This window comes from Rhinolophus ferrumequinum, chromosome 16 (assembly GCF_004115265.2).
Source record: "Rhinolophus ferrumequinum isolate MPI-CBG mRhiFer1 chromosome 16, mRhiFer1_v1.p, whole genome shotgun sequence".
NCBI classification, from domain to species: domain Eukaryota; kingdom Metazoa; phylum Chordata; class Mammalia; order Chiroptera; family Rhinolophidae; genus Rhinolophus; species Rhinolophus ferrumequinum.
Window position 1 is genome coordinate 56,493,858 of NC_046299.1, and position 24,270 is coordinate 56,518,127.

Genomic DNA, 24,270 nt, shown 5'->3' on the forward strand with positions numbered 1-24,270 from the left:
CCTGGCAATACCAGGGCTAGTGAAAATTAAAATTTTAACTAACACTTACCGTGGTGTTTCATGGTTCTAAGTGGTTTTTGTTATTAGCTTTCTTAATCTTCATAACAATTTTATGAGGTAGTGACTATTATTATCTCCATTTTACTTATGAGGAAATGGACCCCCAAGGTGACACCTAGTGTCACACAGCTGGTAATTGGATTGGGATCTGAACCCAGGCACCTTGGCTCCAGATTCGGGCTTTGGGAGCTTTGGGAAATTTGAAGAAAGGGTCAGGATCAGATGCCTGATTTAATAAGACATTGCTTTTCCAAAGTATGTCATAATTTCTAATGTTTTTATTTTTATTTATTTATTATTACTATTTTTAAAGATTTTATTGGGGAAGGGGAACAGGACTTTATTGGGGAACAGTGTGTACTTCCAGGATTTTTTCCAAGTCAAGTTGTCCTTTCAACAGTAATTGTGTAGGGCATAGTTCAGCTCCAGGTCCAGTTGCCTTTGTTAGTTGCAGGGGGCGGAGCTCACCACCCCTTGCAGGAGTTGAAGAGTCAAACTGGCAACCTTGTGGTTGAGAGCCCATTGGCCGATGTGGGAATCGAACCAGCAGCCTTTGGCGTTAGGAGCATGGAGCTCCAACCGCCTAAGCCACCGGGCTGGCCCCTCTAGTGTTTTCATATTTCATTTAATCTTCATAGTAACTCAGTGAGGCAGGCATTCATGTCATTGTCATTTTGACAGAGGTGGAAACTGAGGCCTAGAAACATTCAGGGACTTTCTTAGGAAAGTTGTTGTGGGGTGTTGGTGAGGATGAGGAGAAAAGGGAAATCTTGTGCACTGTTGGTGGGATTGTATACTGGATAAGCTACTATAGAAAACAGTGTGGAGATTCCTCAAAAAATTAAAAATAGAACTACCACATAATTCAGCAGTCCTTCTGGGTATATATTCAAAGGAAATGAAAAAAGGATACTGAAAAGATATGTGCACTCACGTGTTTATTGCAGCATTATTCCAAATAGTCAAAATATGCAAGCAACCTAAGTGTCCATCAATGGATGAATTAGGTAAAGAACATGTGACACACACACGCACACACACAGAGGAGTGTTATTCAGCCATGAGAAAGAAGGAAATCCTGCCATTTGCGACAACATGAATGGACTTTGAGGTTGTTATGCTAAGTGAGATAAGTCAGACAGAGAAAAACAAGTACTGTATGTTCTCACTTATATATGGAATCTAAAAAAGCCGCACTCATAGAAATAGAGACTAGAATGGGGGTTACCAGGGACTGTGGTGGGATGGAGAATGGGGAGGTTTAATCAAAGGGTAAAAACCTTGCAGTTAAAACTTGCAGGAATAAATCCCGGAGATCAAATACACAGCATAGTGATTACAGTCAATACTGTAGCAGAAAGTTGCTAAGAGACTAGATCTTAAATATTCTGACCACAAAAATGAAATGATAATTATAGGATGTGATGAAGATGTTCGCTAATGCTATGGTGGTAATCCTGTACAACACATAATTGTGTCAGACGAACACCGTGTACTCCTTAAGCTTACACAATATGTCAATTATATCTCAATTATAATTGACATATCATTATATCTCAATTATATCTCAAACAAACAAACAAAAAGTAATGCCTACGGAGGAAAAAAAGAAAAAAGAAAGCTGTCATGGAGCTGCTCTTGTCCCTTCTGACTCCACGTTGGTCCCTTTTCCATCATCCAGGCTGGGCAGCAGGGTTGGCTTTGCCAATGCCAGGGCAGAGACCCCACTTCCTGCTTGCAGTCTTGGCAGCGTCCTCATCCCTGTGCCCTCGGTGCTGCCCCCTGGCATTTCTGAGCAGATCCGGCTGCCTGGTCATCACGGTTGGTCTGAGCTGGTGAACACAACTGAACAGAGGAGAGTTCACAGAAGGGCTGGAGGGTTCCTGGGGCCAAAGCCAGAGTGTCAGAGGAGCTCAGAAGCCCACTGTGCTGGGAAAGTAAGTGGGGTGAGCAGGACCTTCTTATCCTGGGTGCAGGAGGAATCATTGACGGCTTCTGAGGAAGAACATGGCAGGGTTAGAGCTGGGCTAGGAGGCTAGGTTTAGTCTTTGTGTGACCAATGGCTCAGGGCCTCACCTTGCTGAGTCCAAAGAACCTGTCTTCCTAGTCCGCATATGACTTCCTTCTGCAAACTGTCTGCCTGTCACTGAGTGTCGCTATCTCTCAGCAGCTGTAAACTCTCCAAGGTCACTCCCTTGTAGGGCACCAGTTTCTATGTTTAGTTTGCAGCCCCATGACTGCAGAGTCTATACTGGGCCATTTGCCTTGTTTGAGCCTCTCTCCACATGCATGGCAGGCATCGTGGTGTCTTAGCATCTGGAACTTACAGATGTGCCGATTGGGCACCGAAACCGAGGTTTTCTCCCTAGGTAACGCTTCCTCCCTCTTCTCTCTCTGGAAAACTCCTATTGACCTTCCCAGACCCAGCCAGGTGCTCCCTCTCCTGGGATGGCTCTGGCTGTCTGTCCGTATGTGAGCGCTGAAGCCGTTAAACTCTGACCATACTTTATCCACACCTGTTTTCACTGTGTTAGAGAGATTTATTTGTCTTATTTTCCCAGCTAGGTTCTGAGTGTCTAGAGGGAAGTGTCTGGTTTTTGTTGTCTCTATAGCTCTGGAATAGGTTAAATATTTAATTGGGCATAGTCGTGCAAGAATATGTATCGCCTGCTGATTGGTGCAAATGTATTCTAGGCACTGGAATACAGCAATGAATAGACCAGAGGCAGCCACTGGCGCCTCTGCAAGTGACCTCCCACTTCCGTAATTACCATGTGAGGGACAGAGTTCATGTTGCCTTCCTCAGGTCTGGCGGATGTCATGTTTCGGGAAGGGGTCTTCAGCAACGTGGGATCAGAAGTGCTTTCTTTCAGGACCAGGGCTACTGACCTTGTATTCTCCAAATACTAACAGAACATAGTTCTCTGACACTGGTAGGTTGTAGGTGCTTGCTGCACGTGGACTGAATGGAGTGGGAGTAGAAATAACCTCTGGGTAAGATTTTACTCCAGGAGGGGAAGGTGCCCTGCTTGGGCGAGGGCTCATGAGTTGTGCACGATTGCAGGAACACGGCCAGCTTCCATGAGTTCTCTACAAAAGGATCACATTTTAGAGGCAGAGAGGGGCCTGACGAGATGTGATCAGAAGACAAAATAGCTGGTTTTAATTTTAGACCTTGCCTCCAACATGTGTTGTTGCTTCTCGGCATTTTCCCAGTTCCAGGATGCCCTTTGGTGTTTTGAAGCAACAACACACAGAAGTCTTTGGAAGGCAGCTTGGCTGGGTCAGGACCCCACCTTGAGGAACACAGAAAGCTGGGAGGCTGGGGAGAAGGGCGTCTTGGGGTTTTGTAACCTGTGGAGTGACAGAGCTATCAAAGGATCTTCTTCCCCTTCCCCAACACTCACCTACCAACTGTCAAGGCCGCAGGAAACCAGAATGGCACCCAAATGGGAACACCAGTGTTTCCAGCAACTCATCCCAGAGCAGAAAAGATGGCTCCTGGCCCAGCTTGGCCACCGACCCAGCTGGACGAGTCACTGCCCTTCCTTGGGCCATAGCTTCCCAAGAGTAACATTAGGAGGTTGGACTGGATTGTTTTAAATGCTCTTTTTTTTTTTTTGTAGGAAATAGCACGGGCTCTGGTATCAAATACACCTGGGTTGACAATGAAGGCAGCTTGAGAGGTGGGGTCCATGTGGTAGGAAGAGCTGGGGGTTTTAGAACCAGACACACCTGGGTTCCGGTCCTGGCTCTGCCCCTTATTGGCTCAAATAGTGTAGAAATAGTGATGTGCCCTCCTCTCTGGGTGTGTGGGGGAAGTGTCTATCATGAGACGCTGCATGCAGCCCTGGCTGGGCACAGAGAAAGCCTGCAGTCAATGTGGTGATGGTGGTGGTATTTGGAGAGGCTGGGCATGTGGACACAGAGGTTGAGAAGCTGCTCCTAAGCAGGGTCCGCCCAGAAAGAAATACACGTGGAGATGTCAATTTCCATCGAAAGGTCGATTGCTCATTCTGGATGAGGCCATAGGAATAGCCTGACCATCCTAAACTGTCATGACTGTTCTTACCCCACAAGGGCAGGCTAGCTCAAAGCGGCCGGCTAGGGTGGGCCTGCCCTGCCATTCCTGGTCCACGTGGGTGAATCCGGGTGAATCCGGCTGAATCCTGGGACTCTGGACGAGGCCCGGGGCTCCTGGCCCAGTCCTGGCTTGCTCGGTATATGGCCTGGGCTGCGGGTCTGGGCGAACGTGCTCTCTATCCCTTTCCAGTGCGTCGGTCCAAGGCGGCTGATGAGGAGAGAAGCCGCCGAGCCCAGCACGCCCGGCACGAGTACCTGCGCCTTTTGCTGCGCCCCATCCAGAAGGGCACGGTCGCTGGCCTCAGCTCCATGTTCCAAGAGCTTGGCCAGAGCCATGAGCAGGAAGCCAGACTCTACCACCACCTCCCAGGGCCAGGGCCGCCGCCACTCCACGGGGTGCCTGTCAGGTAGGTCCTGTGTGTGTGTGTGTGTGTGGGGGGGGGGGCGGGGGCTCCGTCTCGGGAGGTGTGGCTGGGGGGCAGGGCCTTGGATAGGGGCCGAGGACACCTGGGGTCCAGTTCTGGTTCTGCCTCCAACTTGCTGTGAAATCTGTGAAATCTGGGCCTAATCATTTACCCTCTGTGGGCCTCAGTGTCCCAGTCTGTGTAGAAGGGCAGGAGGAGGGGGTTAGGGATTTCTAATAACTCTGGAGTTCTGGGAGTCTTAACCTTTTCCGGGTCTACGATCCCTTTGAGAATCTAAAGAAAGCTGTGTACCCTCTTCCTTCCAAAATGTGCATATATAAATACCCAACAATATTTGCATCTAATTTCAAGCTCTTAAAGATCCACAGATCCCAGGTTAAAAACTTGTAACATAAGAATTTGTAATGTTTAACTCAAATGGGTTAAATATGGTCCAGTGGCCTGGAAATCAGGGCTGACTGCCTTTTGTAACCAACCATAGGCAGCGCTGGTCCCTCCTGGGTTCTGATAGCAGGTTTGCAGGTGAGCGTAGTGGAATGCAGGAGGGTCACACACATTGGCATCACTGGAGGGGTTTAACAAGGGCACTTAGGTGACTGCCCAGGATTGCCACAATCAAGGGTAAAGAGATTGCCTGGAGCCTCTCCACCTTCCGCCTGTGCCTACCTTAGGCCAGCCCCAAGATTTGTGACCCCATCATTGCTGAGCAACTACTGCCCCCAGTGAGGGCCCAGAGGCTGGATGGTGAGTGCCCGCTGGTTCTCTTAATCACAGTTAATCTGCAGGAGAGTCCATTCACCACGGATGATGGTAGGCTAAGTTTTGCTTTGATTGGGATTTAGGATTATTCATAACTCCCTTCTTCTTCTCCCTGCAGTCTAGGGAAGAGCTGACCATGTGTGAATTTTTTCCTTTCTTCCCTCCTTTCCTTTTTTCCTTCCTTGTCATTTATGTGATTCAGAAACCAGAAAGTTTAAAAAGATGTATGGAGAAAAGACTGACTCCTATCCTTGCCCTCCATTTGCTCAGTTCTCTCTTCCCCCAGTGGAACTACTGTTCTTAGTTTATGTATCCTTCCAGTTTCTTTTTGCAATTGCCAACATAAAAAGTCATATCTTCCCCGTCATTTTTTCTTTTCTTTTTTCTTTTTTTTTTTTTGCATAGGTTGCATATTCTACATAGGGTTCTGCATCTTGGTTTTTTTCCCCCCACTTAACTACATTTTGGAAATCTTTTCATATCAATTCTTAACTATTTATTTATTTTAATTTAGTTTTTTTATACCTGCATAGTATTCCTCTGCAAGGATGTGCTATAATTTATCAAAAATTCTATTAATGGACAAAGGTGTTGTTTGAAATCTTTGGTTATTACCAGCAATGCTGTTAATGAATAATAACGTTGTGGTCATTAATTTTATACGCATACAACTGATACCTACAAGAGAGATTCCCGAAAGTGGCATCGTTGGGTGACGGGCTGTGGGCATTCACAGTAATGGTAGTTATCTCAACTTGCTCTTCACAGGGGTGGCACCAATGAACACTCTTATCCTTTAGCTGTGTCAACAGCATGTAGTCAAACTTCAGTTTTGGCTAAGAAATAATATCTCAGTGAAAGTTTAAATTTGCACTTCTATTTATAAGTAAGATTTAGTATTTTGTATATGGTTAAGGAACATTGGTATTTCCATACCTGTCCATTCCTCTACCTGTTTTCATTGTGTTACTGTCTCTTCTTTATCTATTAGGTTGATCAAAATATATGGTGAATATTTAAATAAAAAAAATTATTACAGTCATAGACATATTGCCGTTAATCCCTCTCAAAATACTCCCCCTTGCTTTGAACACACTTATCCCATCATTCTTGCCACTTTCTGAAGCACTTCTGGAAGTCCTCTTTTGTGAGTGTCTTTAGTTGCACTGTCATGGCTGCCTTGATGTCCTGAATTGATTCAAAACATTTTCCTTTCATGGTCATTTTGACTTTGGAGAAGAACCAGAAGTCTCATGGTGCCAGATGCAGTGAATAAGGTGGATGAGGACACAGCATAATGTTTTTATTTGACAGAAATTGCCATACCAGAAGTGATGTGTAACATGGAGCCTTTCCGTTGTGATCACAAAATATGATGAATGCTGCTACCAAGTGCCATCCAAGCAAAGGCAGGGTTCTTCAATACAGGAAGTGGCGCATTGAACCTTAGTAACAGTGTGTGACAAGTTTCAACTTGTTCGGTGCAGTCAGTAGGGTGTGAGCTACGGTTGAGAGAAGGTGTGTTTTAAAGTGTGATGTAATCATCCTCCATCATGACAGTGCTCTGTATCACACATTGCTTCTGGTATGGCAATTTCTGTCAAATAAACACATTATGGTGTGTCCTCAACCACCTGATTCACTGGATCTGGCACCGTGTGACTTCTGGCTCTTCCCGAAAGTCAAAATGATTCAGGACATCGTGACAGCCACGGCAGCAACAGCGCAACTAGACACTCATGAAAGAGGACTTCCAGGACTGCTTTCAGAAAGTGTGTTTGAAGCGAGGGGGAATATTTTGAGGGGCATTAATGGCAATGTGTCTTTTACTGTAATAATTTTTTTTATTTAAACATTTACCATATTGTTTGATTACACCTCATATTTCTAGGAACTCCTTAAGTATTAGAGAAGAGGATCCTTTTGTTTGTGATAAACACCTTTTGTTTTTCCTGTTTGTCTTTTGCAATGAAGTTTATGTCATGCAGAAATTCTTGATTTTTATGAGGTCAGACTTTTTTTTTTTTTTTTTAATGTTTCCTGGATTTGGAGACATATGTGTAGTTAGAAAAGCCTTCTTGGCATTTTCCCATGAAGATGATAATTTGTCATTTTAAAGGAAACAGATAATTTGTCCTTCAGGCCCACGTGATGGAGCTGCATGGATTGTGGTTCAGCCTGGCTCCAGACTGGCTGTGGGTAGTTGTCAGTAGCAGAGCAGTGACGGCCACAGTGAGCCATCACGTGACCAGGGGCCATGCAGATAGAGCAGCAGTCCCAGGCACTGGAAAGGCCGTGTTTCAGCCTCCCTCCGGTGGCTGCCCCATGGGACTCAGGTCCCCATGGCCTCATTGCTTTCAGTTCTGTGGTACCAGCACTGGCCAGCACACCCTCATTTGGCTGTGCTGGGAGGCAGACGCACATTGTGGCTGACAGAATGTTCCAGGTGCAGGATGGAGGCTTTTGGCCAGGTTGCTTCTTGGAGCACCATCCTAGCATTTACATTCTGATGAACCAGAATCTCTGCTTAGAAATAGAGGGACAAGAGTGAACGAATTTTTCTTGCTGTTATTTATAACCTCCTCTTGCCTTGTAAGGAAAAGGGGTCCTAGAAACCAGAAGAGTTTTTTCCCCCTGAGCGTTTTTTTTACTGGGAAATGTAAGTGTGAAGGAAGAGGCTGGGGCAGGGCTGCTGTGTGCTGCTTAATAAAGAAGAAAGACATCTGCGGTTGCTGAGATGGGGGATCCCAAAGGGTGGGTACGGGAGGAGCAAAGCCAGTTGTGGGGGGTGAAGAAGAGCCCAGGGAACAGTGGTGGGAAAGAAGGCATTTAGAGAGCCAACTCCACCACTGATGACTTCAAGTCATGCAATGGAACCTTGACATCTTTTCTGAAACGCACGGTTCATTACTGTGTGTGTGTGTGTGTGTGTGTGTGTGTGTGTACATGGATTCATTTTAGGGCAAGTCAAAATATGCACTAATGCGGGGGTTTGCAAGGAAGTGCTGAGCTCTACCTAAGCAAATACAGAGACAACATGAGGGGCCAGCTGACATTTGCTTTATGAAAAATGATGACAACAACAGTGGTGAATTCTAAATGCCATTACTATTAGGTAGATGCAGTGGCAAATTAAGAATTTACTAGGTTTCTGTCACTCAGATGGAAAAGTGAAAAGGCTGTGGTTATTGAAGCTGGGCCAAAGGCCTGCACTCCACATGCTGTACCTCCATGCCCTAAATTAATGCAATGTGATCTGCTGCAAATTAATTCAACAAATGGTGGGTGTGTCCCTGTTATATGTCACATGCTGTTGAACTCTAACTGTGCTTCATGTTGTTGTAGCTCCAATATAACAGGGGTCTTATGTGGCCCAGTCTCTGTATGCATTCAAGAACCACAGTTCAAACACAAAAACAATTAAAATCTTGGCTTCCCTGTGAGAAAATATCAAAAAGTCTCTAATTCATTACCCATAAATTATTCAAGTGCCTGTACTCATTTCATTCTCAGTATGTTCAATCCCTCACCAGTTCCCCCATCAAATCCATCGAAGGTCAACCAGTGCAGTGTTCCACTCCTCCTTTCTCTCTTTCCTCTGTCCTTATCCTTTTGATTTTGTGGTGGCGAATCTCAGCCACGCCCAGAGCAAATCGAGGTTCCCTGATTTTCCTCTGGTCACTGTCCTGATTTCTGCCTCACCAAAGTACGGAAGGAAACTAGCTGGCAAAGGCAGGTGTCTCCTTAGGAGGCCAGGGAAGGGACCACACTGAGGGGCCACACCGAGGGACAAAAAAAATTCTCTTTAGTGAGGGTATGGGGCAGTTACATTAGAGTCCTGCTTCCTGGGTACTGATGTCGATGCCCTGGTCATTCTAGAAGGAAAATGTGCCTTTTCTTTCCCTCAAACATCCCTTCCTATTCTCTTTTCTACTCCTACCTGTGTGGCTTTTTTTCAAAGCAAGTGATAACAGTTTTCTTTTGGGAGAAATAATAACAGCTGGTACATTATAATCTGCAAAGTGCCTTCGAGTACCTGGACTCATTTAATCCTCTCCACAGGCATGAGTGTGGGCGCCATCCTTATTCATTCTCACAGTGGCCTTCCTCCCTCCCTCCCTTCCCCTGTCTTCCCCTCCCACCCCTTCCTTTTCCTCTTGCTCCTCCCTCCCTGACTCTCCCACACTCCCTCTCTTCTCAGCAGGACTTGGGAGCGCCCCCTGCGTCCTGTCTCCAGAGAAGTCATAGTCCGCTGGTTTAAGGAGGAGCAGTTACCTCGCCGAGCTGGCTTCGAGAGGAACACCAAGTCCATTGCCCCCTGGTTCCATGGTAAGATGGCTGTCTGGGTTGCTGGGGCAGATAAGTCCCATCTGTGCACCTCTTCTGGGGCTAGGAAGGAGGTCCTGAAGAACTGTTATCATCAGGGGAGTAGAGGATGTTTGACTCTGCTAATTCTGCTCTGCCCCATAAAGACTGGCTAATCTCCCAGGGTTAAAGATCAGCTTTGCTGGCTCACCTGGGTGAGCCTAGAGTGGCCACATGTCCCAGGCCTGTCATTTCCTTGCTCATTCAGTGTGCTGAGTTCAAGGCACAAGTTTTGATTCCCTTGGGGAATGTGCTGAAATATGGAGTGACCTTTATCGAAGCCCTTGGAGACCAAGGCATGACCTCTCTGAGCAGGAGCCCAGGAGACGGCAGGAACCAGGGATTCTGAATGTGTATTCTCTCTTTCTGTTGGGAAGGGAGGAACGTGACTCTCACCTCTCAGCCTCCTTGGTCATCAAGGGATCCTCAGAGGCATCTTCTCCATACTCACAAGACAGTGAGCTCTCAGTGGACCATAAGCTCCTGGCGTGCAGGGCCCACATCCTGTTGTCTGAGCCTGTACCCCATATCCTGGCTGTAGCCTGCCACGCAGCAGGCTCTGAGCAAATACTTGATGATTAGATGACAGAATGGTTGCATGAAGAGGTCAGAGTTATCCCAACATAGAACCTTAGAGCTGGGAGGCGCTCTGGAAGTATCTTACTGCTTCATTTTTACAAGTAAGAAAACCGGCCCAGAGAGGGGAGGAAGTGTTCCTAAGGTCACCGAGACTTGTAAAGTCAAGTTCAAGAATGTATCTCAGGGCTCATGACCCAAGTCCAGTGATCTGAACAAGTAGAGGCCTCAAACAGGGAAACAGGATTGTAATTGCAGCAGAGACATGCTCCAGGGAAGTAGGAGGGGCTACTGGCCATCACACCCCTCTGTATCAGTTAGTGATTGCTATGTAATACATCACCCCAAATCTCAGGGGCTTAAAACAAATAAGCACTTATTATTTATTCATGAGTTTCTGAATCAACTAGGCAGTTCTTTTGGAATGGGCCGGCCTCAGGTGATCTGAGCTGAGCTTGCTCATGTGTCACCAGACAGCTGGCAGGTCAACTGGGGCTGGCTTATCCAGGACAGACTTGGCTGAGACATCTCCTCTCTGCTCCATATGGTCTCTCATTCTCCAGCAGCCTGGCCAGCCTGTCAGGTTTCTCTGGATAAGCTGTATCTTGGCCTTGCTCTCTGAATCTCCCTCCCTCATCAGTGTCAAGTCCAGGTTTGCCTGAGGACTCCACTGGTCAGAGTCGATCTCTCCTACTACAGTTAGCACCCATCTGACCCTTACCTGTCTGTTTCCCTTCTGCGGGCCTCCTGGGAGATTGACTGGCCTCCACCTTGGCCTGTATTTCCCCCTTGTTTGCCCTGGTGATGAGAACTGCCCACCTGCTTCCTGGCCAGCTTCCAGGTGTTCTCAGTTCCATCCAGAGGGAGAGGTAATCCAGTGTCATGGTGGGCACTGGAGACCCTGGGATCTTGAGGGCTGATTGGGAGGCCCTCGTGGGCCAGTCTTTGGCATGGCGCTAGCCTCTGCACACCTTTATCCCCACCTCCAGGAGCCCAGAGTGTTTGTGAACTATGTATGAAGTGTAGGTAGTAGGCGTACTCTACAGGTGGGATGGCAGAGACATAGCACTGGTAAGGCACTGTCCAAGGTTACAAAGGTCACAGAGGCACCACCCAGTCCAGGCTGCAGGAGCGTCCTCATTGGTTGCACTCTGTCCCTTGTACAGTTCTTACTCCACTTGGTAACCTGAAAATCTTTTAAATGTAAATCAGATCCTGTTGAACTCCCCTGTTCAATACCCCCTGCTTTCCTTTATATGTACAATGAACTTCAAACCCCATGCCAGGGCCCACAAGGCCCAGGTGATGGGTCCTGCTTCCAGCCTCATGCCACGGTTTTTCCCTTGCTCACCTTGCTTCCATAGCTCTGCCTTTTTCCCCTGTTCCTCAAACAAGCCATTTCCTTTTCTGCCTCAATTCCTTTGCACTTGCTATTGCTTTTCCCCTTCCTTTTTGCTTGGCTGACAAATATCCGTTTTTCATCTAAAATATCTCCTCCTCAGAGAGACCTTTCCTGAATCTCTTACCTAAAGTAGCTGTCACCAATTTCTCTCACTTCACCATGTTTATTTCTTTAAGAGTACTCACCCCGTTGGTGTTTATCGTCTATGTTGAATGTCTATTCTCCTACCTGAATATAAGCCTGTGAAACCAAGGCCCTTGTCCATTTTCCCCAGTGCCTACCATAGTAAGTCTCTATGGGAAGAATGGATGAAAGCAGAAATGAAGTGTCAGTGTTGGGATTAGACCCCAGTCTTTCTGATTCCAAAGAATAACCGTTGCTTCTCCGCACTGGTCCTTGGTGGGTGTCTGAGTGGCCTCAGGGCCTGATGAGTGAGGCTGAGCTGGGAGCAATCAGCAAACCCAGAGCCATACGTGGGAGGTTAGGCTAGCCTTCCCAGTTGGTCCTGTGCCCCCAGTGGGGCCAGGGCCGTATGCTTTAGGCATCTCTGTAGTCACCACTCACCTCTGCTTTTCACCTGCCCAGGGATCCGGTGCAGAAACACATCCAAGACAGACTCAACGTCTTTCTGTGTGGCCACTGTTGTTGTGCTGTCCACCTGAATTAATGGCATCCCCACTGTGTCAGTCAGATTATGCTTAGTGATGCCCCAGTGATAAACGGTCCCTAAGTCTTAGTGACTTTCACCAACCGAGACTTATTTCTTACCCATGTTACATACCCACTGGGGGTTGGATCTTCCTCTGGGCCTTAGACAGAAGGAGCTGCCTCTATTGGAAACCCTAGTGGTCTCATGACAGAGGGAAAAGAGAGGCATGGCCACCCATACACTGGCTCTGGAAGCTTCTGCCTGGAGCTGACACATTCTACTGTTGCTCACATTTCCCTGGTCAGAGCCAGCCTGGCATCTGTGGCACGGGTGGGTAGTTTTGAATGCTAGTCGGGCCTATTATAACTACCATCTATTATAGACCCCTTCCTATTCCCCGGCCTCCGCATATCCAAAGGAAGACGGAGTGGCTCTTTATGGCTCAGAAGGAAGGCAGTCACCATTCCTGGGAACTGAGCCATGTGTCCCTGGAGCTGGTCCCAGGGATTCCCTCTGCCTTTCGCTTCTGTCCCAATTGTGTGTCCCTGGAGCCTCTGAGAGAGCTTCCGTGTGTATCACTGCTTTCTTTTTCATTTATACATTAATACAGTCATGGGAGCATAGCACTAGCATCTCAGGCACCTGTGCAGTGCCACCCAAAAGTTCTGTGGAGACGCGGTTTTGACAGGGGATGTGTTGCTCTGCCATGCTTGTGGCAGCCAATGAGAAAGCACACAAGAAGTTTTCAAATTTATCTTTAGCGTCTATCCTTGTGGGAAAAAACAAACAAACAAAAAACACCTAGGTTTTATATTGTCACAGAACAAACAGAACCATGATTTCAGTCTTGCAATTTATGTAACTGATATCATGCTCTTTTTATAGTTCTACCATAAAGCAAGCTGAAAAGTTGCTAATACCTGGATGGGAGCTATTTAATGACAAAGTTTTCATTGACCTGTGACCGAATGAAAGAAAAAGGCTCACATATGGAGGGTGGCCAACTGTCTTTGCTTGGAAAGGGCCGTGTCATATTCTAAGATGATATCCTTTTCTCAGTTTTAGTGTCAAACTGTCCTATCTTTCAGGACTTAATGGTGATAGTAAACAGTAGTTATTTTTATATATTGCCTTTGCTCAGAAAAGCAAAAAGGTAGCATTTCCATGTTGGTTTCCAAACTCTTTAAAGTAACTTTACTCGTACCTAAAATCCCAATGTCTGGAATGACAGGTGCGGTCCAACTTCTTTCCCAACATAGGAATTCCCAGACAGCATTCCTGGTAATCCCTATACTAATCCTCTATACTAATTCCTATGGAGAGATGGAGCTCCCTGCCCCGCAGGCAGCCTGCACCAGTCTAATTGTTAGGGAGTCTTTGCTGCAGGTTGGCTGGGAGCTCTGCTGCCAGCTGGGCTTGGCTGGACATCTAGGTTGGGGCAGTTGCTTCACGTATCTCTCATGCTCTCCTGGGACCAGCAGGCTAGCCCAGGCGAGCTCTTCTCAGGGACCAGAGAGCAAGTGGCAGCATGCTAGCCTCTTGCAGTCTAGTCTTTCCACAAGCACATTGTCACTTTCACCTCATGCCATTGGCTACAATATGTCACAGAGTCGGGGGCAGGGGGATATATTCTGCTCCCTTCGTATGAGGAACTGCAAAACCAAATGTCACAAGGTGTGAAGACAGAGAGGACAGGAGACTTTGAGCCAATAATGCAATCTATCACAATCCTAATATCAATCTTTTTATTTCTCCTGGGTAAAAAATAAAATTCCTAGTTAATTAGCTGGATTTCAGATGCGGGTTAGAAATGAACTGTGACTGCTATTTCCTTCCCTTCCCTCAAACACATTTGGATGCGTAGTGGTCAAGAGCAAGGTAAACAAGGAGGCTGAAGATATATATCTAGAATTGAGCAGCTCTGTGACCTTGGGTGTGTCCTTTAAACTCCTCATGTGTGAAATGGGGATTATAACATCGACTTCACAGGATATGTGTGAAAATCAAGCCACCAAACGTGCTTTGCCACCATAACGAGCCACGTCGATGTGAGTGCTGATGTCTTCTGGGGTCTGAGGTCAACCGCCAGAGAAAGAGACGTTAGGGGGATGAGCTCAGAGCACGGAGGCGCTGGGAGAGGGAGCTGGCCGCCTTCTGCTACCACGGGGTTCGTCATAAAGTCTCTTTTGTTAACAAGAGAGAGGAAGTGGTAAAGTCATTCTTCCTTTCTCCTCTGTTCATTGTTATGTTCCAGGGGTTACAAGAGACTTCTAGTTCTCCAAAAATACTTCTGAGGAAAGCTAGTGCATATAAGCTTGGCTGTGAGGAAAAACATCTATTTTTGGACTTTGACATGTATCTAAAATTGTTAAGAACACCTTTGGTCTGCACATTGGCTCATTTAGAACCTGTTTCTCTTCCTGAGCTTCACTTTTAGAAAACAGTCACAACGTGGTCCATGGTTTACTCTCCTGGCAACGACCCACTGGCTGTCTTGTGGCTGGCTTGCCCTTAGGGCTTGGTGGAGAATGGGGCCACCCCATGGATGATGTGGTTGGCACTGGTAAACTTGCTCAGGTGCTGGGAGCGGACCTCAAGCATGGCCTCACCCGCACTCAGGTGAGGTGGGATTGTCATGCTCTTTCTGATGAGCATGCAGAGGGAGCTTAATCAGGGAGAAGACACTCCCCCTCCACATAGACCGTGAGATCAGCAGGGACCCCAGCAACTGAGGGTTACTTTCCATGCAAAGCGAGAGCTCCCACTTGCCATGGGCACTGCTTCCTGCCTTCCCACACTGCGACTGCAGAGCATATTTACACAGATGGGTGTTGAAGGTCACAGAGCTGTGAGGTTCTAGAACGGGCCCATACCTTCCGACTCCTTGTCCACCTTGCTCTTGACCACAATGCATCCAAATGTGTTTGGGGGTGGGGAAGGAAATAGACATCGGAATAGTCGTCTTTAGTGATTACTTGGGAAATATTTCTCTTGGAAAAGAGGAGCCTTGCGGTGGGGTGCATGGGGGAGCAGAACCACTAATTCTTAATCTCTGGAGTCCTATCTTGAGAAAGGGAGATTGTTAAAGAGGATAGAATCAGGGTTCAGGGCTGGGAGTTCTGAAGGGACACATTTCACTACAGTAGAATGAAGGGCTTTTTGATGGTTGCAGCTTACTATTGCACAGTCTGGATGGCTCGCGGACTCTCCAGATGGGGGAGTGGGGGCTTTGAAGCTTTGTCCCTGGCTTCTGAGATGCAGTGGGACTCTGAGAACATGTTCTACTGTCATCATTCCAGGGTTACTGGCGCTGCCTTTGCCGAGCCTCCAAGTTTTCTCAGGGGTCAGGAGCAAGGGAAAGTTTAGCCAGGGTATGGAAGTCTGTGGGCTGAGGATTGAGGGTATTCCTCTCCTGACAACTGTTGGGCTTCTCCCCCTTGCTAGTTTTTCTATTGCTGGAGGTGGTTTTGGTCCAGGAGCTGAGGCACAATGGCGACCCACACTGGATGACCCTTCCAGGAGTCCTGCAGGTGAGGGGCTGGCACACCAGGCTGTTTCGCAGGGAGGCAGCCCCTGGAGAGGTGGGAAGGCGTGTGTCCTGGGAGGCAGAGGCTGCACGGGAATGGAGTCCAGGCTCGGCCCCTCTAACTGCATGCACTGGGAGGTCACCTCTTCTCTGGGCTGCACAGAACAGGACGGGGTTGGACTGGCTGGCCGGTACTGACCATTGGTGATTCTTCCACACGATGCAGCCATGCCGTCTTGTGTGTTTACCTGGCTGTGTAGGTGTAGAGTGGTTTTATGTGCACCGTCCCATAGGCACTCTCAGCTGCTGCTGGAGCTGGGCATGGCTGGCCCTTTATAGGTCACCATACTGGCGCCCAGAGAGCTTGAGAAGCCAACCCCTGTTTACCTGCAGTAAGTTTGGGAGCTGGGACAAGACACAGGACTTCTGACTCCTAGTTTTCCCTGTTTCTTTCTGGTGTCTCCTGGAATACATGACTATCTAGGAGGGAAACAAGGGCAAAAAATTATCCTCTCTGGATTCACAATCCCCTATTGTATATGCATTTGAACTTCCTTTATGCACAGCGTGAATTCTTCGTTTTAAATCTCAGCCCTCTTTGTTCGGTGATCTCGCAGTGCAGAGCTGCCACTGGGTTCCTGGCCCAGCTGGAGGGGAAACTCTGGGAATGCCCTGTTTGGTCTTTGGGATTACTCTCAGGAGCTAGAGTGTCTGGGGCTGAGTTGGAGAGAGTGAGCCGGCTCAGGCCCCTGTCCTTGGCTTCCAAGGTCAGTGGGAGGATAGCAAACTATGGTGAGGCTTTGGAACATGTTAAGAGGTGGTAGCCAGAATGAGGGACCTGGCAGTGTGGACGCAGGCCTAAATCCATGAATAGCAAGGAATAGCTGAAGAAACCAGAGATAGAGAAAGTAATAATATCAACTTTGTAGTGGTGTTATGAGGATTAAACATATTAATAAAATGTTTAGAACATGCCTGGCATGCAATAAGTGCTTCCATTGATTACATGGAATAAATAAATATGGTAGCCCTTGGAGATGCATATCAGGATTTGAAGCTTGTGAATTGTGGTTTCATACACTGCTATCGCTTAGAAGTAAAGAAAAAGTCAACATCAAATGACTCTCCATAAAAGGAGGATGATACTTATTTAGCCTTTCAAAACAAGTGCAAGTCTGAATTTTCTTTCATTATGAACATGATGCTCATCTTGAAATGTTTCTTAAAAGCTGTGAGGGGTAACACAGGGGTCATTTGGAAGGGTGGTTGGCATGTCACGATCCATCATGTCAAGTCAGATTGCTAATTTTCCTCTCCTGAGCAGAATTTGGAATGGAAATTTTCCACCAGCTTTGATCCCAAATGCAAAAAATGTCTAAAGAAGAAAAAAGTAGGTCAGTTGACCTACTTTCTTCTTAAGCTCTTGCTTAAGCTGTTCCAAGTGAAAAATAAAGAAACCTTTTACCTTCTCTTTAAAAAATCGTGCACTGGCTGTAAAGTCTCAAGTAAGGATTACAAAGAAGAGCGAAATTATTTTTTGCTTTGAGAAAGCATCGATGGTAATGATGTTTGCAAGATTTTAACTGTTTCCTTTCAGCTGTCTATAGTTCTGTGTTCTTAATTTCAGACCCTCTGTCTCCTGTCTACCTAACACTTTTACTTTGGATGTTCTCATGACATTGTCTTGATTTCTGACCCACAGTTAGGTGTGGGTAACTAAAACGGGGGGTAAGGGACAAGGGTTGGGGAACCTAGATGACTTGGATTTGATAGAACTGATTTTTTATTTTTTACCTGGATGTTAAAAAGCACAGGGTAACAATAAAAAAAACTGTGATTTCTGATGATGTAATTGATTCAGTCATCTTCTGATAATCCCATCATAGTTCTGGTGATTACAAAAGACTCTTTCTATCTCCCGAGTTCCAGGAAGTTCATATCATACTTTCCACTCCAGGAAGACCCAATCTTTCCACTCCAGGAAGCTGCCTTTGGGTTTTCTTTGTTCCAGGTCCTGGAGTCTAGTTTCCCATAGCTGCCTAGCCCCAAGCTCATCCCAGCCCTGGCACCCCGGGCCCCAGCTGGTCCAGAGCCCTTGGCCTCATGATTTCATGAGGGCTGGCATGGGGTAGAGAAGGAAGACTTGGGATGGGGGCCATAGCCACTGTCTTCAAATCCCTAGTGTCCCCCAATCTGTAAGGGGCCTCAAGGCTAGGACATGGAGCGCTTGATTAAAAATCACAAGGGTCTGATTTTGTTTAGTGGGACTTTTTAGTAGTTGGTTATCCTGAGATGGAATAAGCTCCCTCTAGGAGTTGTGAGCACCCACTGCTGGGTGTGTAAACTGAGGCCAGACAGCCACCGAGTCAGGACTGTGAATGTGTGGATGGTCCTGTCTGATGGGATTCAATTAGATTACGTGATTTTTCTCCCCTACCTCCCCACCACAAGCCATTCTTTCTCTGTTTATCTGAGAAACAAATATGGTGGCTTTGACATTTTCTAGAGAAAAGAGTCTAGTCACTATAGCAGTTGAGAAGCCTTTCTGAAAGTGAAGACTCATGAAATATTTATACTTAATTATTAAACGTTTGTCAGAGTCAAATTACCTTCTGTTTAGTAATTAAGTTCTTCACAGATTCACATGCCAGAGCCACTCGCTTATAGGCTTCATTTACAATAATGATGCTTTGGAGATGCCTTATGAGTGATAATCCCTCTCACCAGCCCCCAGGGTACACAAGGTAGGAGGGAGTGCCCTCCCCAGAGGTGCTTCCTGCAGGGGGTCAACATGGCTTACATATGGAATTTCTCCTCTAGGCATCACAGATACATTGTCTGCCTCCTGCACTATCAACATTTGTGCAGCCATGTTTCAAGCTTATTTAAGTGCACACAGAAAAATGCAGTTCTATAATTTTTCTACAATTTCTCCAATCTCATGAAGTTATTATCACCCCTCCAGGTAGTGGAGGAAAAAATAAACCTGTGTCCATTTTAACTTCTTCCTATTCAATGGTTTAGTCTTTTTAGTTAACTCAGTCCCATTGGGGAAGACTAGGTCTTTAGGATTTCCTCCCCTCTGCTTCAGCTTCTCTCCAAGAAGGCATCTGAGTATTTGGGGTTCCCCTTCACTTGTGGGGAGGTGGTCAGGGCTCCCATGCAGATGTGAAGACTTCGTTCTGCATGAGGCTGTGTGGGCTGAGGGGAGGAGAGAGGCTGAGATCCAGGTCCCTGTTCTGCTTCCAAGTCCTGCATCGTGCCTGGGGCTATGTCCGTCTGGTGGTGCACACTCGGATTGGTGGTATCTCTGGGCAAGGGTCACCTGACCTTGTTCCATTCCTCAGGTGTACACTGGTTGGTATCCACGAGCTGTGCTTGGTGGGCCTCACCTATGGGGGTCACCCTGGCTTTTATGTTTTAACTGATCATTTATTAAACATTACTTTGTGCTGTTTTTTTGTGTCATGTAAACATCAAATATCCAATATTTTATTTACTCCTCACACCACTCCCTGGAAGAGGTCATGATACTAGCAATTAAGTACACAGTGCTTATAGTATGTGGGTACTCTTCTACGCACTTCACATAAGTTAACTTATTTAACCCTTATGTCATTGTGCTCTTGCTACTAGCATCAGCCCCATTTCACAGATGAAGAAGCTGAGGCACAGAGAAGTGAGGCCACTTGCCTGTTAGTAGGCGGGGGTGATGGGATTCAAACCCTGGTGGTCTGGCTCTAGAGTCCATGTTCTTATCTGTGACGCAATGCAGCCCCAAAGGTTAAGTGACTGCACTGGGGCACACAGTGCTCGGGCAGGACAGTTTCTTTGCAGTCCAGGACGTCTTGAGGATGATGAGATGGCCGTTCCTTTAGGAGACATCCAGCCATCTCTAGATCATTCACGGCTGGGGCAAGCGTCTGCTCCTCCTGAGGCCGGCCCCACCTTCCCACGGGATTCCCGAAGGTCTCCATATAGTCTGCAAAGTTCTTGTTCAATAAATGGAGTAAAACAGGAAGTTGTCAGTGTTTGGGCTTGTTGAGTTACCTGGGTAGGGATATTAGGAAGCAGCCTCCCTATGTAAGGCATTTAAATAATTAATTTGCTGATTATTAATATTACACTGTGTTGTGTGCTAGGTACCGTGTTAAGTACAGGGCATGTGGTGGTGAACAAAACTGACAAATTCCCTGCTCTCATGGAACTTATATTCACTTGCAATTAACAGAAAAACCAAACCAACATAACAAAAAAGATAATTTACTGGCTCATAGGACTGAAAAACCCTCAAAGCAGTGCCAGCTTCAGGCTTTCCAGGTACAGGACCTGGCCTCTCTTCATCTGTCAGCTCTGTTGCTCTCCACGTTGTTTTCATTCTCAAGCAACACATCAGCTGTGGCTGTATGCCTGCATTCTCCTAGTTCCAATCCAGCAGAAGAGAGGGCACACTTTTCTCTCAAGAGTCCTAATATTAATTCCAATATTCTGCCTTGTAGGGTCTGGATTGGTCAGATGCCCATCCCTGAACCAATTACTCCAGTCAGAGGGATGAACTCTCTGATTGGCTAGGCTTGAGTCACATGACCATCCCTGGAGTGGGGTAGAATCTATTCCATTGCAACTGCATAGACTGAATGAGAGCATGTGGCTTCCCCAAAGAAATGCAGATGGTCCTGAGTGAACAAGACCGATCAATGTCCACCGTAGAGAGGAGAATAACCTGTCCTCTCTCCTAGTGAAACTGTCAGCACAGTCAGCAAGACTGGCAGGATCAAATAATAGATTTATACTTCCGGTTGAGGTTAGTGCTACATAGGATCCTACGTAGCCGGTTTCAGAAATCATTTTGCTGTGTGGTTACAACCCTTGGTCATGAACTGCAGCATTAGATACCATGTCAGCTTGGAGCAGACAGTCGTGGGCATGGGCTATCCTCTTGTGCATAAATATATCTGGAACCAAGAAGCTCGTCCAGTCAAACCCTTATCTCAGCTGTTAGCCGTGGTTAAATTTCATTTGGAGTTATAAAAAATGAAGGTGTTTGAACTCATTCATCACAATCTCTGTGGCTTTAGGATGCTTTGAGAAACTTGAGAATGAAGAACTTAATAATGCCAGCCTCCTTAATGATATTGTCTGGAAAGCATGGCAATAAGAAAGGGAAGTCACAAAAAAGAATGAGAAATAGCTAAGCGGTAATGGAGGAGTTGTCAGCTGGTGAGGCGTAACTGCAGTGAAAGCTTGAAGAAATATGCACATCAAATAAATTGAGACCCATAAAAAGTAAAAGGTCATGTCTGGCCTGCTTGCATTTTTTTCTTTTCAGGGAGAAGCCCTAACAGAAATAAAAGTGCTCACTTGGTTACTCAGGTTCAATTCTGAGCTAATGATTTCAGGAACTGGTATGGAAGTTGGAGGAGGGGCCGGAAACTGAATGGTGGGTTTGCTGTAGGGTTTATTAGCACATGGATTTATGGATCCATTATAGCAGAATATCTTTTGAAACAATGCTTAGAGTGCCTTTTCTTTCCTGGGGCTGCCGCTGATTAGCACTGATGAAATAAATGTTTTGATAGCAAATGTGAAGTTGTTGGCGGTGTTTGAGAGCATCTGCATGGAAAGCAGGGGGATGAATAGGCAAGGTGTCAGGATGAACACACCATGGATTTGTGCTCACGGTGCAGAACGGAGAGGAGTTGGGAGCTGCTGGCTGCAAGCAGCCTGCCTGTGATATTAATGTGCAATATTGGGAGAGTGAAAGCAAACCTGGACTTCTGTGCTATGCTGGCGTACATCTTCCCTTCTGTGTCCCCTGCCTTCTTACCCTCACCCAGTGCAACCATGTGGCTGGGGGTTGCTGCCCTGAAGGGCCTCTGTCCTCTGACCTTGGCCTTGTCTTTTTCTTCAGAGGCCCACTAGGGGATGTGCTGCATTATTGCCTGTGACACTCAGTGCCCAGGGCTCCTCTGTGGGCTAGCTTAGGTGCAAACCCTCCCCATGCTTTAGTCCCTCAGGGGCCCTGATCTGTGTGCTGGCCTTCTGCCTCAGTTTCCAGATTATGGCTCTCTTTGCTTTTGCTTCTGCGGCTTCAACTTCTGTGGCTTAGGCCAAGGGCTCTGTTTGTGCCTAGCCTGGCAGTAGTGGCCACGCTGGTTGAAGCCGCCATTGTTTTCCTGGCATTGTTTCACTTGGTATGGCCAATAACGTTGGATAATACTAATGTGAATCCATTTTACCTATCAAAGAAAGAAAGTCCAAACCTAGAAAACGTTTAAAGAATTTATTTGAGCCAAAGGCCGAGGACCTAGCCCAGAAACAAAGTCTTAAAGGATTGCGAAAACGCTCCAAGGAATAGCAATGTTGCAGTTCTTTTTATATATTTAGAATCAAAGGAGAAAATGTAAGGAAACATGAAATCTGTTGGTGGACTAAGAAAGCAGGCAGGAGAAAGCAAAGCGTTGAAATATCTAGGACTGGATAAAAAAGAAAATGGAGAGAGATACATATTTTTTATTTTTTTGATAATTTTATATTTTTCAATTACAGTTGACCAACAATATTATATTAGTTTCAGGTGTACAGCATAGCGATTAGACATCTATATAACTTAAGAAGTGATCACCTGATAAATCTAGTACTCATCTTAAACCATACATAGGTGTTACAATATTATTGATTATATTCCCTATGCTGTACTTTACACCTGCATGACTATTTTGTAACTACCAATTTGTGTTTCTTAATCCTTTCCCCTTTTTCACCCAGGCCCCCAAACCCCCTTCCAGCTGGCAACCATCAAAATGTTCTCCATATCTATGAGTTTGTTTCTGTTTTGTTTCTTTCTTTATTTTGTTCTTTAGATTTCCCATATAAGTGAAATCATATGGCATTTGTCCTTCTCTGTCTGACTTACTCCACTCAGCACAATACCCTCTAGGTCCATCCATGTTGTTGCACATGGCAAGATTTCATTCTTTTTTATGGCTGAGTAATATTTTATTGTATGTATGTACCACCTCTTCTTTATCCATTCATCCATGGATGAACACCTAGGCTGCCTCCATATCTTGACCACTGTAAATAATGCTGTCGTGAAAACATCGATGCACATGTCTCTTTGAAGTAGTGTTTTTGGGTTTCTTTGGCTAGATACCCAGAAGTGGGTTACTGGGTCCTTCTTTGTCTCTTGTTACAGCCTTTGATTTAAAATCTATTTTGTCTGGGATAAATAGTGCTACTCTAGATTTTTTGTTTGTTTCCATTTTCATGAAATATCTTTTTCCAATTCTTTTACTTTCAGTCTGTGTGTGTCTTTCAATCTGAATTGAGTCTCTTGTAGGCAGCATATGTATGGGTCTTGCTTTCTTATCGATTTAGCCACCCTATCTTTGACTGGCATTTAATCCATTTACATTGAAAGTAATTATTGATAGATATGTAATTATTGCCATTGTATCATTCATATTTTTGATCTTCCTCAACTTAAAGGAGTCCCTCTAAGATTTCTTGTAATTCTGGTTTGGTGGTGATGAACTCTTTTAGCTTTTTCTTGATGGAGAAGCTCTTTATTTTTCCTTTGATTATAAATGATAGCTTTGCTGGATAGAGTAATCTCAATTGTAGGTCCTTGCTTTTCATCACTTTGAATATTTCCTGCCAATCCCTTCTGGCCTGCAAAGTTTCTGTTGAGACATCAGCTGACAGTCTTATGGGAATTCCCTTGTAAGTAACTAACTTCTTTTCTCTTGCTGCTTTTAAAATTCTTTGTCTTTAACAATTGACATTTTAATTATGATGGGTCTTGGTGTGGGCTTCTATGGGTTCATCTTATTTGGGATTCTCTGGGCTTCCCGGGCTTGTATATTTATTTCCTTAGCCAGGTTAGGGAAGCTTTCCATCTTTATTTCTTCAAATAGGTTTTCAATCCCTTCTGGTACCCGTATGATACAAATGTTGTTATGCTTGATTTTGTTCCAGAGGTCCCATAAACTATCCTCATACTTTTGGGATCCTTTTTTTTTTTCCTGTTCTAATTGGGTGTTTTCTGCTTCCTTATTTTCTAAATTGCTGATTTGATACTCTGCTTCATCTTATCTACTGTTGATTCTCTCTAATGTATTCTTCATTTCAGTTATTGTATTCTTCATCCTGACTGGTTCTTTTTATGTTTTCAATCTCCAGTTTTGTGTTTCCTATTTCTTTGTGATCTCTCTGAGATCACTGAACAGTCTTATAACCAGTGTTTTGAACTCTGTGTCTGCTACATTGCTTGTCTCTGTTTTGTTTAGTTATTTTTCTGAAGCTTTGTTCTGTTCTTTCATTTAAGACTTTTTTTTTGTCTTTCCATTTTGGCTGCCTCCTGGTTTGTTTCTATTTATTAGGTAGCGTTGCTATATCTCTTGGTTTTAGTAGAGTGGCCTTA

The 24,270-nt window shown here is 45.7% G+C and overlaps 1 protein-coding gene across 1 annotated transcript in view; it reads left to right on the forward strand.

The window, feature by feature from the left end:
* The window catches only part of SH2D4B (SH2 domain containing 4B), a 95,160-nt gene that overhangs the window by 55,146 nt on the left and 15,744 nt on the right, over nt 1-24,270 (forward strand). Inside the window, exons 5-6 of the mRNA XM_033130925.1 lie at nt 4,334-4,550; nt 9,532-9,656. Coding sequence (XP_032986816.1) covers nt 4,334-4,550; nt 9,532-9,656 — 342 coding nt within the window. The remainder of the gene's footprint in view (nt 1-4,333; nt 4,551-9,531; nt 9,657-24,270) is intronic.